Below are 16865 nucleotides of genomic sequence, written 5' to 3' on the forward strand. Positions count from 1 at the left end.
CTGAAAATTAACGCACGTGGAAAGTTCTTTGCTTTGGCATTAAATAGAAATCTTCCAGTCCTTGCTGCGATTCTGCTTCTAATTTTAACTTATTACATGTAGCCCAAGTAAACAGTTATCATACATTGTTAGTTAAACTATCACGTGTTGGAAAATTTGTTGGGTAAGTGGCGGCGAATGACGTATGCTGGCAAAACTTTCGATAGGTGATGTAATTTAATCAGGCCATCAGGTTTTTATAATCTTCTCTGTTAATCCACCACAGGCATATGTAGCTAATTACGCTCGAATATTTTCTGCAATTCTAGACATCAACATTTTCCGCTTCGTAATGTAGCAAGCACCAGTACTGAAGATAATTTAAAACTCGAGATCAGGCATTGCCGAGATTTGTATTTTATGCGCAAAATATTTCTAAAACGTCAGGGACTTGTGTATTATATAACTTCAATCTCCGTACGAAGTCTCAGTTTTATCAGAGAGTAAAGTTTTATTATAATTATACTACGAACGTTCGTTTAAAACATGTTTATTCAAAATGATAGCTATACTGTGGTTACCACTTTATTTATTATAACATTTATATACTACTCGACTCCAAGTATACAGGGTGTCTGCGAAATTATGCTACAGATTTTACAGACAAAAAATAGTCGGAGAAGAAGAATAACATTTTTCCCTTTGAAGCTTTGTTTTCCAGAGAAATTAGCTGGAAGCTATCCGTCAGATAGCCGTGTGCTAATTGTAAGTTTCCATATAATATAATTATATATAATTTAATAAGATAAGCAGAGTTACGTGTACAGCAACACGGTCGACTTGTTACGTAAATAAAATGATTTACAAAAAGTAATACCCTTGTCCTTATTTATGAAAGCATTCCAAACGCGGACAGTGCGGAAATAAGATAACAGCAACGATAGGAAGCAAACCGTGACACTGTTCACGTTGATAAATATCGACACGAGGGGAAAGAGAACTCGGGTAACTGGAAACCTACAATTAGATCACACGGATACCTGGCGGACCTTCAAACCGATTTTTCTTGAAAACGAAGCCTTAATTTCTTAGGTACGACGCGCCACTTACACATAGTGGCTCACTTTACTTACTCATTCGCTCACCGTTTGAAGTAAACTAACTTTTTCATTTGTCTTGCTTCACACTTCTTTTGCCCTCGCAATAACAGTGCTAACAATATACAGGAAGAATATATAGTCTTTGTTTTTGATACCAATTGTTGCTTTTCGTTAAAATAAATATACCATTGTTAGATGCTCTTTTCAACACGCCAATCCGTATCCTTATAATTTTTTGGAATCTTCAACCTCAAAATGTAGCTTCAAAATAGAAAACGAAGAGCAATTTGAATAGCACTATCGCGCTATGAGTGTAAAAATTGTGACCTGGGTCTATGTGTCGTACAGCGCTTTAAAACATATCACCGCCAACTGTATTATTAATTATTAAAGTAAATCATTAAAGTTATATGTATCATACCTTTAAGAAAAATTATAATTTAATTATCAAAAACTTCCTTCCAATGTTCTTGCGTAGACAACAGCATCATCCGTCACATATTGCAGTGCTGTATCATTTTCGCGTCAAACTCTGCCGTACGGAGAAACAGCCCCGTACAAAAATCAAGAGGTTAAAGGAAACAATGTTATTCTTCTTTTTCTACTCATTTTTGCGTGCAGAATCATCAGGCAACCGCTTATACCGTGATTTCGAGGCACTCTGTATTAAATTTCCTATCGTTCGGAGGTAGAGATGAAACGTGTAGAACCTGACTGAAAAACACGCCGCTGGAAGACGAGAACAGCTGCAAATTGCAGAAGACTAAAAAGCCTCTATATGTTTGAATAATTAACAACGTCTCACCGTCGAATGTGTGTTTACCAAACAGCAAATATTGCCAAAATCGTGGAAAAACGCATCGTTGGGCGCTCGATGGCCTGGCATCTGAAAAGAGAAGGTATCGTTTTGCACAGACAGAATGTCGACTTACCAAGCATCTTGGAACCCTGAACAGGACTCAGAGGGTAAAAATCGCCGTGGAGAGGGCAATGGAAGCCAACCCTGCGCTCCCTTCTTCGCGCTCTTCTAGTCAGCGTGCAAAGCAGCACGCCGAGGGCGAGCATAAGGGCGCCCACGACTATGCAGATCGGTCCCAGAATCCGCGAATTGCCCGTGAACGCGATTCTAGCCGCGTACGAGTCCTTGTCTTCATCCTGGCCGGGACCGCGATACGACGCAGCTGAAACAGACAAATGAAGCACGCGTAAGCACCGAGTCAAGCGATATCGGTCATTTTCCCACCCTCTGGTGAACGATTAATCGACACCTGTGTGGCGGTAATTTCTCTCCTCTCTTTGCTTCGACTCTCCTTCGCGTCCCTTTCGAAACGATCGCCTCTTTTCTGTTCCTTTCGACCGTTCTTTTTTTTCTTTCTTTTTCCTTTTTATCACTTTCAATTTCTTTTCCTCGTATTAAACGAGAACTCGCGAACGACGATGGAATTTTTAAGGCGCGGCGGATAAAGGGACGCGTAATGAGGTTTCGTAATTCAAAGCCCGGACCTGGGACCAGCTTCCCTCTACCTTCTTTCGGGATTTTCGGCCGCGTTATTAATGTTTCAAATTTAATCTCGCCGAGTGCTCGCGGCTAAGTTCACGCTTCCACGAACGTGCGCGCCATATCAAACTGCTGTGCAATACTCGCTGCGAAGAAACGGTGCAAAAGGGAACAAACAGAGAAAAAGAGAGGGAGAGGGGGAAAGAGGCGAAAGAGAGAGAAATGTGATTTTGCAGGGCAGGTGATTTTCAATTAAATAAGCAAGGACAGACGACGGTGGGATTGCTAGTACCGTTTCGAACCCATTACAGGGAAATTGGTACTTGCCGCGTGAAAATTATGATCGGCGGTAATATCCCGCCGTCGTGGTTAATTAAGCTCCTTCAAATTGCGATAGACGTTTGTTGCAAGGACAAGTTAAAGAAACAAGCTCTCTAGCAGTGTTTTGCTACACGCTGCAGTTTCACTTCTGGAGATGGATGCGGACCAAGTGACCCAAATTTCGGTCTGATCAATTTCTGTTGTTAAATGCTGCAGCCGATAAACGGTAATTGCAGTTTGAAATAGAAACGCCGTTGGTTAAGTGAGAGAAAAAACAAAGGAATTGGCTGTTTCCAGAGTTTTCTGCAAAGTGCTCTGTTTTTTCGCCAGTGCACCATCTTCTTTCTTAATATATAATCTTTAATTTCTATATTAAAATTTAGCTCCTGAAATGACGTATCGTATTAGATTTCAGAAATTTCAATGGATAAAAAGACAGTACTTTGTAATCAACGTAATAAAAAAACAGTATATTGTAATCAACATACTTAAGGATATTAAGTAACATGTAATCTTAGAACATAAGCAATAATGCAATGATATTATTGACATTATTTTTAAAAACTACATTTTTCTGTTTAAACATATAACGTAGAAATATCGACGATGAAGAATTAGACGTTTATTTGTATAATAAATATAAAATATTAATAAATTCCTGCAACACAAGTCTCGACGACCTTCCAGTCTAAACTCTGTCTGCCATACTCACACAACCCGCATGTAACCATTCAATAATATGAGTATCACGTTAATACTATGTATTTCATTTATTATAATAAATTAACTACATTTATTCCCATAAAAAGCGATGTGTTTAAGGGGCCCAAATTTCGTTTGCTGATGAATCTTTCTTGTTAGGTGCTCCTGCCTATAAGTGGCGATTGGAATTTAAAATAGAAATGTCGCTAGTTCAGTGACAGCAGAAACGAAGGAATTCGCCACTAGATTACGTCTTAATATACGAAGTCGTATTTCAACATCTAAAGTATGTAATTCTAGAATTTATTTTTGGCGACGCTTGGCATATTGCTTCTATTTTTATATTCCAAAGTGGCGATCTCGTTCTGTCACTTATCTATATATTATTGTTGGCAATTATATTAAAAAATGCCTTTGAAATTATGGACGTGTGTTTTGGAAAGAAATACGAAAAAGGGTCATCGAATGAAAGCGAAGAAGAGCAAGAGGTGGCCTGCTTCAAAATGACTTAAATGCGTCAGGAGTTTTTATGGAACTTAACTACCATGTCACGCGAGAGTTAAATCTCTCTTATTATTAAAATTCAACCTAATCTCAATTTGCATAGTATAAACGAAATAATTTAATTAATTTTTCTTCCAGGAGATGGAATTTCTCGTCTCTAAGAACTACAAATTTCGTGTAAAATCTAAAATTTGCGAATGGAATTTGTTAGAAATCACGGAAAATTGAAATATCTTACTGACAAGTGAACTTGAGCATTCTTTGTGCTTGCATCGTACAAACGTGTGTTCTTATTGCCAAATTTTTTCACTATTGTACACGCAATAGAGACTTTCATCGTTTGTAAATAGTCTATAGCTGCTTATGCGTTTATGGGAAATTTAATACTAGAAATATCACACAAGTCAAATTGACTGGTTCTACAATTTTATTTTAAAATTCCTACTTCATGTTATATTTTTCCCCGCAATGATGTAATGACTTCCGCAACGATAACTAAAAGGATAATATGATGAACTTTCTTTTGTTTTTTATGCATTCAAACTGGAAATAATTTTGTATCAAGGCTACTTATACCAATACCAATAAAAATGACTGGTACTTGTCAAAGTGTAAAAGGGTGCTGCAATCTGTTTAACGAACCCCAATCAACCAGTTTCCTCGTTTTGTACAACTTGCCACAAGTTTTTAAAATTTTTACTGCGTATCATTCAATATGACGATATCAGTTATCAGGAAAATTCAGGATCGATCGCTAGATCGCTAGATGCTAACACTAGAAATGCCACACCGGTCAAAATGACTGGTTCTACAATTTTATAAACGTGTCAACCTTCGTTTAGGGATCTCAGATGGATTAACAATACCAAAAAAAAAGTAAATAAAGTAATAAATCCATAAATATAAAAATATTCTATTATTACGTATTTTTTAAAGACATTTTCACTGGTTTTGGTAGAAATAGCTTCGTGTTAACTATCGGTAGTTCTAGTGTTAGAGACGCGTACTGCACATGAAAACACGCTGAAATATGTAAAATATTCAAAGTATAGAGCTCGCTATAATATTTATCAAGAGAGAAAAGTCTCTATTCAACTTCCATTTCCTTAGTCTTGTTCGTAAAAAATATAAATTCGCTGTTTATAAGTAATTAATAAACACGATGGAATATTCTTCAGGCTACTGGCAAGTTTCGTAGATGCTTCGATTTTAGAATAACAAAAGCATACATAAACTATAAATGGCTAACGCACACACGGTGAGATGCAATTCACGGGACGTGTTAAAATTAACTTAACGCGGTACGAACAACACTAACGCGTTCGTGTCACCGCGCTGTTCACCGGAACTGTGAACGTCGTATTGCAAACTAGTCCGTGTATGGACATATAATATGCGTTCTGTTGATAATCACTAGGTAAATCATTCGCTAATGATGCAAGTAAATTAATTGGAAAACTCCTGTTCCATGAACGTCAAAACCTGACTATAATGTTTTCGTCGAAATTTTCAGTATAATGGGACGTCGAGGGTCCTAGCTACAGCCGATTTGCTCCAAATTTAGAATACTCTTGCTCCTTTTTAATCCCCTTAGGCTATTTTCTTCCCTACCACGTCTTTGGGATTAAACCAACCAATTAATTCAGTTTCTGCCTTCTCTTCTCAAAAGTCATCAGAATTCCTCCCTTGCTTTAATTCTCCGAAGAATACAAGTTGGGAACTAAAATTACATAAAATTTCTAATTATCCATTACAATTTATTACACGTAATTTAATGTTACTATTACATTCTAATTAATTTGTAACGATATTTTTATTACCTACATACAGATCTCTGTGTTTTTCTTTACAACAGATTTTTTTTACCTAAATAATTACCGAAATTGTTGAACAAATTAAATTTTGTTATTAAAGCAGCTGTTGTCTTTACGTATAGGAAGATATGAAGAAGCTGCTCCGCGTTAGTTTTACATACCGAGAACACTGTTCTATCTTGCAAATGTTAACGATCGACATCAGTTAGAAATGACGAAGTTTAATTGCGAAATGATCTGGCGCCTGTTAAGATCTCGTACTCTGACGACGTGTTTATGAGCGAGTCCAAATGTTGGAATTTCATTTGTATGCAAAAGTTCTAATGTAGTAGCTTCTGTCAAAGACCTGAGAAACTTACCTGCCACTTATCTCGTACCGTGTTAATTTGCACGATAACAGTACGCACGTATGTTTGCCAAGTGGTCGTATATAAAACTGATAAACTCGACTGACAGATCTTATTTCGTGTTTATTTTCACATTAATCCATTAATTTGTGATTCCAAAAGAGATACATTTTCTTCTAACAGGAACTATACGATCACGAAGAGGATTAGCATTACAAAAGTAATGTGATTTGCGAGATCTCTCGTTGCATAAAGAAGACATATTTTTCTAATCCAACTAGAAGAAACCATGTAAATATGCTTTTTTGAAAAACACGTTCGAACATAGAAGCGGCCACTTCATTGCATAAACATTGAGATTACGTAGCTGGAGGTTGTCAAATAAAATAGAACGTAGCTTAGTACAACGATCACTAACTTGATCAAGCTTTATCATCTCAAAGCTTCAACAAATTCGATCGTAAAAAAGATTTTTAAAGTGGCACGCAGAGCCGTAAACACGATCTCTTCGTTTTTTAAATTCAGGTACTAAGAGATCTCAGAAAAATGTGGCAGGCGTGTATAATCCTCGAGAAACGTTCATCCTCCTTCTGATAGGATTTTCTCCAAAATGAGATGCTAACGATAAACATTGCAATCTCCACGTAATTTCAAATTGCTCACATCAGCAAGGAGAATGTATTTGCTAGATAAAATCTGATAAGCCGCCGTCGTATTGTAAAGAACGATTAATTTGCTGATGGTGTGAATGTCGTAAATAGTAACCAACCATCTTCAAGGAAGACATTCGCAATCCTGAAGGGATAGCAGTTTTTATGATTATGCGACAATTTCCTTCACGCTCTCGTTAAAGCTCCTCCTCGTTTAACCAGAACGTATGGCTGTCTCGATGTCATGATTCGTTTAGAGAGACTTGTCTGGCTGAAAATCGTACGTTCAAAAGTATCGAAATTTTTAATCGCTTCTGGTGGAACATAGAGTAGATCGTGGAAATAATTTGAATCTTCTATTATTTGTATGGATATAAGTAATATTTATATTATAATATGATATTATTAATATACTTATTATTATTATTGTATAATTAATATTATAGAATTATATTCAAGCTACACTCAGCAATAATATTACGTAATTAATATGATTATATTATTATTTATTATTAAATTTATTCTCCTTCTACGAGTCTTACGTATTACACCAATATATTTCCAGTATTACGTATTTTTGTGAATACTACGCGTTCTGCCAGACATTTTGAAATTTCATTGCCACTTTAATGAAACGCGTATCATCATATTGGTAAAATTTGAAACGAATCTGGAACTGCATATGCATAAGGTATTTATTGCAAGTATACGCTTCGCAGATATCGCCAAAGTATCTGAACATTGCATTAATAACTCACGATATTTAGTATCACTATGTTTAACATTGATATATATATTTGAGATTAAATACCGTTCGTGTCATATAATAATTACTAGCTGCATGTTTGTTATAAATGTCTTGCAACTTCAGAGAACAACAATCGTTCTACGTAGTCGTGCAAGAATACTTAATTAAAACATTTATAGTAAAAAGAGATAAACCTGACAAATTGTTAGAAAATTATTCAATTAATTCTCCGATCGATCAAGGATTATTACCTCATTAAGTGTGAAATCTTAATAAAGTTGAATATGCTAATAATTCTCATTAATTACCATATATGTAATGAGGTTAATGCATTCATTGCTTCAGCCAATTTAGATATTCGTGTTAACAGGTTTGCAATTACTATAGATCTCTTATTATATTTTTTCTATCGCAATGTACCGTATTTTATATATATATATGTCGGATTAACATTAGAACTTAGGGCGCGTAACGATCCTCCGTTTGAATTAGCCATCATTTTACAAAACAGAGATTATATTTACGCGTATATACAAGATTTTACAAAGTATAATGAATATTAAGTTTAACGAATAATAAGATTAACAAATAATAAGTTTAACGAATGATAAGATTAACGAATGATAAGTTTAACGAATACTAAGATTAATGAATAATATGTTTTACGAATAATAAGTTTAACGAATAATGAATTTAATTAACGCTATTAACAATGTTCCTGGGTTCAAACGAATCCACGGTCAACGGGATAACTCTTTACTATGCGTAGAATAATTTTAGGCACAAAAATACGATTGCTGAGACGCTTGGTATACTGCTCGATGTGTCACTTTCCAAGGCGATCACACGAATAATAATCTGATGGAAATCTTTCTCGCTGTACGATTGCATTTGTTTGTTATATGCTCGTTGGAAGCATCGAGAAGGTTCCAATCGCCGTTGCTAGGCAGTTTCTGCCAAAAGTTTGATGTATACTCGTTGGAAGCATCGAGAAAGTTCCAAACGCCGTTGCTAGGCAGTTTCTGTCTGGAGTTTGATTGTTAATACAACGTGTGTCCCATTATATCGACACCTCCAAAGTACAATCCTATGTGGCCAGGTCCGTTCTTGAAGCCGTATGCCGCCACAAGCACATTTCTACAGAGAACCATACAACCACTCCACACCTTCGTCAGGCAAAACGTTTATCCCGTGACCGTGGCTACGTTCGGCGACCAGTTGTCACCTCGAACCCAATTTCGCTATCACAAATCTCGAACAATTACAATCAGATCGAATGACAACAACTGCTTAATTACAGCTATGATAAGATCTAAGCTAAAGCATTGGAGAACTTTTCTCAAAATTGCAAAGGGAAGGCTCCTGTTTTCCTTTCATCTCCGACATATATATCTACTGAAATTTCAACAATTGAAAAGATTGCAAATATCATTAGTATAGAGATAATCAATACTAATGAATCAACAAGAAATTTCGTTTTATCACGATGACAGTGATCAATTGTATACATGGAAAATATCACGAACTATATAAAATATGTAATGTACCTGATTGAAGTCGCCGATCAATTATTAAACAAATAATTGCGATTTGTTTGTTGATTGTTTAAAAACGTAATGAGTGATGCTTCTCATCGTCTTCTTTCACGTGGTATCAGCTACTACAAACCGGTTAGACTATCCAGATGATTACGAGTCAACTATACAAAATATGTACTGTAACTGAAATCGTCGATCGACTTTTAAACAAATAATTAGAATTTGTTTGTTGATTTTTTAAAAACGTAATGAGTGACGCTTTTCATCGTCTTCTTTCACGTGGTATCAGCTACTACAAACCGGTTAGACTATCCAGAAGATTACGAGTCAACTATACAAAATATGTACTGTAACTGAAATCGTCGATCGACTTTTAAACAAATAATTAGAATTTGTTTGTTGATTTTTTAAAAACGTAATGAGTGACGCTTTTCATCGTCTTCTTTCACGTGGTATCAGCTACTACAAACCGGTTAGACTATCCAGATGATTACGAGTTAACTATACAAAATATGTACTGTAACTGGAATCGTCGATCCACTTTTAAACAAATAATTAGAATTTGTTTGTTGATTTTTTAAAAACGTAATGAGTGACGCTTCTCATCGTCTTCTTTCACGTGGTATCAGCTACTACAAACCGGTTAGACTATCCAGATGATTACGAGTCAACTATACAAAATATGTACTGTAACTGAAATCGTCGATCGACTTTTAAACAAATAATTAGAATTTGTTTGTTGATTTTTTAAAAACGTAATGAGTGACGCTTCTCATCGTCTTCTTTCACGTGGTATCAGCTACTACAAACCGGTTAGACTATCCAGATGACTACGAGTCAACTATACAAAATATGTACTGTAACTGAAATCGTCCATCGACTTTTAAATAAATAATTAGAATTTATCTCGTAAAAAGAAGTGATGCTTTGGATCATTTTTTATTCGTGTACTATTATCTACTACAAATCGTTTAGTCCTTTCAGATATTTATAAGCAACTGTACGTATGGAGCTAAAAATGTGAAAAATACACAAGAAATCTTACTTTTCACCGAGAGATCGGATACAGAGAATTCCCCTGCGTTTCAAGTTGATTCACGTTATACTTTCATCATCTTTTTCGATCCACCGGAAGATAGTGATTACTCATGGAAACACGTGGGAGAGTATTAAACGAGCTTTCCTGCGAGCCACTGGAGAAAGTCATTCTCCTATGCAGCGATCTTTATAAGGGAAGAAACTCGGAAGACAGAGAAGAAACGAACGAGGCATACGTAACTTAACTCGTTTTCGATTTCATTATACGCGAAATCTGTATGCAGATTCGAACGCGTAGGCGGGCGAGAAACTGCTTGTAGAGACTGAAAGAATCGTTTAAAGTTTAAAAACGCTTATTAACGTTCGAAAGTAACCAGACACTTGCCTGTTGCAAATGTACCATTATGCGCCTTACGGACATTAATATGTCACTTTAACGAATTTCATTCATCAATTTGCTGCATAACAAAGTATTTCTTTTCGTTTCGATTATGAAAGAAAAACAAGAGCAAATATCAAGGCAAACAATAATGGAACAAATATTACTTGTAAAAAAATATCGAGCCTCTGGGTATTCAAAATAGATTGTAAACTAAAATTAATAATATCGATGATAGATCGTATAAGAAAGTAGAACTCGTAAAACTTATATTTTTAGCTAAAGTATATACAAGTGTACCAGAGCAACGATCTCTCGGGCTGTTCAACTCGAAACTTAAAATTTTCGTTCCAGAATACAACCTGATCAAGATGATTTTTAACGACTTAAACTGCAATTGTATGATAAAATATAGAAATGACAGTAAAAGGTGGATAAGAAAAAATAGAAACCAAAAAGATATTCTTAAAGCGTAACTAAGAATAGTGCAATTTCTAGGAAACTAAAATAGCTTAAATCGAATCAAGTACAAGATTTTAGTCTTCTCGTGGATCATCTCGAGAATGAAACTGTGTATTTTGAAAATTTTCGGAGACCAGTTCTCCAAATTCTATACAAATATTAAGATGAAAGCAACGTTTTCCCATTTTCTGATCTCACAGCAAGCCATTTACTTGCACGTTGCAGCGAAGCAACTCGTCAACGCGAAACCTTCGTAGGCTCCAGCTAAAGAGAATAAGAAATCTCCTAGCTTCTCTTTCGACCATCTTAAGAACGTTTCTGAAAACTTTATGCGAATCAGCTTCGCGTAGTCCCGTCGAATTTCATATAAATCCAACTGAGACGAGAAAACATGCAACTTTTACCAGTGTGAGATTCAGCTGAAAGCTACTTGCGCATTGTTCCGAAGAAACCTGTCAACCTTAGATCTCGATAGCTGGTGAAAAATAAGAAATTTCCCGATACGTGATCCAACATGTAAAGTAGCCGGTTGGTGAGCGTAGAAGGAGCAAACGGCGGGGAACGAAAGGGAAATGGGCTACAGGACCGGTCTCATCGACAGAGCCAGAGGCAAGAAAAAGAATGGCGAAAGAGGTTGGAAGGACTGACCGGTTTTGATAAATCGGTTGGTAACAACGGTCCGGACCCGTATCCGAGAAACCGTGGCCAAACAAGTAAACGACCAGCTGTTGCCCGTTAGTGAGTCTTTCTTCCTCTGCTTCTTCTTCTGCTCCTTCTCCTTCTTCTTCTTCTTCATTGCCCTCTCCTTCTTCGTGACATAAACGCTGTATTGCCATCACCGAGTTCGATCACCTCAAAGAATAGTGGTTCTCAAATGGTGTACCGTAACGAGCCGAGCAAAATGGCCGATAGATTCTGAAGCGAAGATAAAGGCTGCGTGACGCGAATCTCAACAGCCCTCTTAGCCGTGTATCAAGAAGCGAGATTTCAATTTCCAAGCTGCTCAGTTTCAGAGAGTTGAGCAAATATTCGTGCGTCTGCTCGGTTGTTCTTTCGAGCACCTTGAAAGTGCGCTTTACCTCAAAATTCCATTAAAATGGTAATTCAGCTGATAGATCGTCCGTGGTGCTGCGAAATGTCGAAGAGGATTCTTCAATTATCCGTGTTACGGCGATTTCTTCGGATAACATCGAAGAATCTAATCGAAAACATCGCTCGTGAGACAAAGAAACTTTCTCTAATTACACGATACTTGGACAATTTTTCTTTGTATCACTAGGTTGCGTAGCGAGTTCGATATTTCTTCAATGGAACGTCGCCAATCACTGTGCCAGATCTAGGTAATCGATGCACGTCTGCATTATTAATTGCAAATTAATCTTTGCAAATGCATTAACACGTTCGTCGCCCAGCGTGATTCGGATAAGTTCCCTGCAGGGTGCAAATCCGACCATCGGTACGCAGAACGTAAATAGAGCGACAAGCGGGAATTTATTGTTTATCGCCTTCGATTCATTGTAAAGAAAAGATTATTTAGTTCTGAAATGGAGAAAGCGATAAGTTTTCCAGGTTGACTATTCCGAGGGATCTCAGATCTTTCATTTAGTCGATAAGCATACTTGTGAGACGTACATCAGTGATTTTTTCATCCTCAAAATGTTCAGTGAATAGACGATGACGAAGTCTACAACTATTGTTCGAAGTTCCCAAAATCACCCCAAGTGTGTTTCGAATGTTTTAACAATTACCATGCGATACAGCATAATGTAATACTTTATCTAGAATATAAATTAATAAAAAGTATGGTATAATATATTTTTAATATTTTTATGTTGTATATCCTTTATATAATATCCTGTATTTAATTAACTCGATCAAGAAGAGCGTCATCCATACTTGGATATACCCGTAACATAGTTAAGCAGCTCTAGCAGTTTACTAGTAACTTAGGAGATTTCGTTGTTTTATTAAAAACTTTAAATGCGTCTTTTATCAGCATCGTACACTTGGTTTTGTAAATGTCTAGGTAGCTCATCTACTCCATAGCTTAAAAAATTTCGTCGTTTTATCAAAAAATTTACGTACGTTTCCTGTACAGGATTAATAGAGTTGAGGAGAGTTGGAGAAATTTTTGCGAAGAAGAAAAGGAGAATATTTCTTATTTATTGTGCATGTAAAAGCTGACAATTAAGCTACATACGATTTACGAATTACATCGACTTATTCAAACACCTTTGAATCCAATATGTTCGCTATAAATAAATATTCAACTACGTTTAATCGTCGCAATGATAATCATATTAAATATTTAATCATAATTAACACTTGAACTACCACACCAGTCAAATTGGCTGGTTTTACAATTTTATTTTAAAATTTCTATTTCATGTTATATCTTTTTCCGCAATGATGTAATGACTCTCGCAATGATAACTAAAAGAATAATATAATGAATTTTATTTTGTTTTTTATGTATTCAAACTCAAAATAATTTTGTATCAAGGCTACTTATACCAATACCAGTCAAAGTGTAAAAGGGTCCTGTAATCTGTTTATCGAACCCCAATTAACCAGTTTCCCCGTTTTGTACAACTTGCCACGCGTTTTGAAAATTTTTACTGCGTATTATCCGATATGACGATATCAGTTATCAGGAAAATTTCGGATCGATCGCTAGATCGCTAAATGTTAGCACTAGAAATGCCACACCGGTCAAAATGACTGGTTCTACAATTCTATAAATGTGTCAACCTTCATTTAGGGATCCCAGATAGATTGATAATACCAAAAATGTACATAACATGGAATTTCTTCTGTAATTTCTACTGTCATTTTGACTGACTGGTAGAAATAACTCCGTGCTAACTATCGGTAGTTCCAGCGTTAAATGCATAATCCTAAATCCAATTTTTCTGCTCTGCCTCGAGGAAAGTCTGTAATCTGATCTACAGAATAACAAGTGATACTTTTGTATCAAATAGTCGTAATATTCGTTTTTTCTCCTGCTTGTTCGTTGCTGTCATTAAATGATTGAAATACAAGCGTAAGTTGCTGTAATATTTTTCGAAACGTATCAAAGTCGAACAAACTCATTGCACAACTGACTATTTTATGTCGAAACTCGGTAGACTATGCAAAGTCACTTCCTTTGTCATAAATTACATCGCAGACGATTTTTCGACTTATGATTTTAATATGCGTTTTCTGATGTGCCTTCGATTAGAAGTATTCGTATATGGAAATGCGCGGTCTGGTAAAATGAAATAAATTTTAAACAGCAACAAGAAGCAGGAAAAGAAATAGTAAGCCAGTTATGCGCGGCTGTTAACGGCTAATTAATTCTGAATTATACGGGCGCGTAATAAATCATCTACATATTTTATTTATAAGATGTCGGGTTGGCATAGGCAAATCGATCCTCTTGGAACCTACTGATCATTTGCGATGCAAATAAGCATTTCCATTAGTTATGTATATTGACAAAGACAAAGTAATAGAATTTAAATAGAAAATTAAAACTCGTTAAACGCGCCATACCAATTGCTATTATTAATCGTCGTGTTATAGCTACGTAATTTGTCATAGGATGAGCCTTTTTAAGGAGAAATATCCTTAATCTGATATAGAAAATATTAAAGCCAATGGAATTTTATATTTTTAATAGTTCACAGCATTTAATATTGATGAACGTGAAAGCTCGCGTTAAAATACCAGTACGACGATAAAAATTAGAATTATAGAAAATGTTGCAAGTAAATTGTACTTATTTAGAACGTGAAGTTTATAAATTAAGTTCATTCAAATTGGCTATTGCAAAAATAAAAGAAAGGGAACATTGATCGTTCGAGAAACAATAATTTTGTAAATGTAATATCCAGATATTGTACGACGTAAAATAAAACAGAAACATATTTCTGTGTTTTATTTAAACACTCACAACCTTTATCGTGTCTCTCTATTTTTCGATATTTTTTATACTTTTCATAATTTTCAATCGCTATTGCTATATCGATAACGTATTTTTATCACTAACAGCTCTTTACTTGTAATTATTACCTGTAATTAAATAAAATAAGGCTACGGATATTTATACATTTATAGAGAATTCGAAAATGTAAAAATACAAAAATGTAAAATCAAAAATATAGAAAATATTGAGATCACAGCTTATACTGTTCAACGAACGAATCTCTTTTCAAATTTCGCTGCCTCTGCTGCATTTATAAAAATATGAATTTTCGTCAACGTTCACGGTCTATCTGCACCAAACGTTTAAAATGTTATTCTTTGATAACAAGGCGAACTATAGTGGGATCAATTTACTATCAGGTTTTAGCAGAAAAGAGGGCTTCTGGCAGAAGGTTAAGCTCGCGTGGATCGGGAAACGAATGAAGGATTAAAAAGGAATTACGTGGCCGTATCCGTACAAGACATATCGATTGCATTGAAACGAAAAAACGCCGGCAGCGTGTAGCCAGCGTCGCTTCGTTGTGACTTGTAACAGCATTGCGTAATAAGGATCGAGAATTCGTAGGTAAAAAAGAAACGACTCCTCGTTTCTGTATAATTTCCACCGACTGATGTTTGTCGATTGTACGAACAATCTTCGATTGTTCTTTCGTAAGAAGCCTACCGTTTATTCGTCGTCCGTGTAACTCGATCGACGCGGTAATTTCCTTCGAATCGATCAGTCGCAATGACTTGACCGTTCAAACATCGACTACCAGCTCAGCCTAGAAACAAGGCTTCTTATTCGACATAACTAATCGAATTCCGCGAATGCGACAGAGGCTTCCGTCAGATCACCGGAGAATGCCGAGCTTGGAATGGTAAACGTTTGCATTATGCTATATAACGCGTGTTTCCTAGTTCCTATGTGTTTGTCCATTTCGCAAAAGCCGTATCTCTGTTGAGAGGTTGATTAACCCTTGATATTGACGTCTAGGCATCTGCTAAAATTAACTTCACCTGCGGAGTAATCGTCTCTCGATGAAATTGAAATTTTTATTTTACTGTCTGAATGTAGAGAGGAGTTTTGGAAGCCCCGAAGCTTAATTATTAATTATATTATTATATTCAATTAAGCTTGTTTTATTCGATTGTAACGAAAACGATATATTATGAAATGAAATAATTATATCGAAAAATTGAGGCAGAGAAGGAGGAAGGAGAGGAGAATTGAATTGAGAAAACAGAGAGTAATTTAAGATACAGATGAACAATACCGTGAATAATTATAAACTGAAGCCTATTTTTAGATTTTTCGTAATACCGAAACCAAGTTTGAGGAAATTGTTTATACAACTTGGTATTATAAGATACGGCAAAACTGAAGATACAACAAACAAAAATTCTCTTCTTCAGAGGTCTGGAAGAAATGAAATCTCTGAAAATTCTTCTCTTTGGCTGTGAAGGAGTATAAACTCAACGTTAATTTTATTACCTTTCCGTTCAATATTTAATGGATTTTTCTCTATTTTTGATTACTTCTACTAATCCGTTAGGTACACTATCCACTAACCTATTTAAAGTTTCCTTTCGAATATCCCACGGGTGCTCGATCGGGTTCAGATCAGCACTCAATGCTGGTCATCGTAATAATTCTATCCCAAAATTGTGAAACCACTTTGTTGTAGTTGCGGTTGTATGTATAGGAGCATCGTTTCGTTGAAAAATTGTCGCTTTGTCTTCTATCACCCTTACGAAAGTTTTATAGAGTTCAATTTATCTTTTACAAGAACAACTTCACTTAACCCCTTAACCTACAACTACGGGCATGGCCCGC

At 35.8% G+C, this 16865-nt stretch overlaps 1 protein-coding gene across 5 annotated transcripts in view; it reads right to left on the minus strand.

The window, feature by feature from the left end:
• The window catches only part of LOC117159861 (uncharacterized), a 213852-nt gene that overhangs the window by 112949 nt on the left and 84038 nt on the right, over nt 1–16865 (minus strand). For all 5 annotated transcript variants that reach the window (XM_033340035.2, XM_033340034.2, XM_033340037.2 and 2 more), the window contains exon 3: nt 2012–2260. In XM_033340035.2, coding sequence (XP_033195926.1) covers nt 2012–2260 — 249 coding nt within the window. The remainder of the gene's footprint in view (nt 1–2011; nt 2261–16865) is intronic.

The sequence above is a fragment of the Bombus vancouverensis genome, chromosome 5 (assembly GCF_051014615.1).
Source record: "Bombus vancouverensis nearcticus chromosome 5, iyBomVanc1_principal, whole genome shotgun sequence".
Taxonomy (NCBI): Eukaryota; Metazoa; Arthropoda; class Insecta; order Hymenoptera; family Apidae; genus Bombus; species Bombus vancouverensis.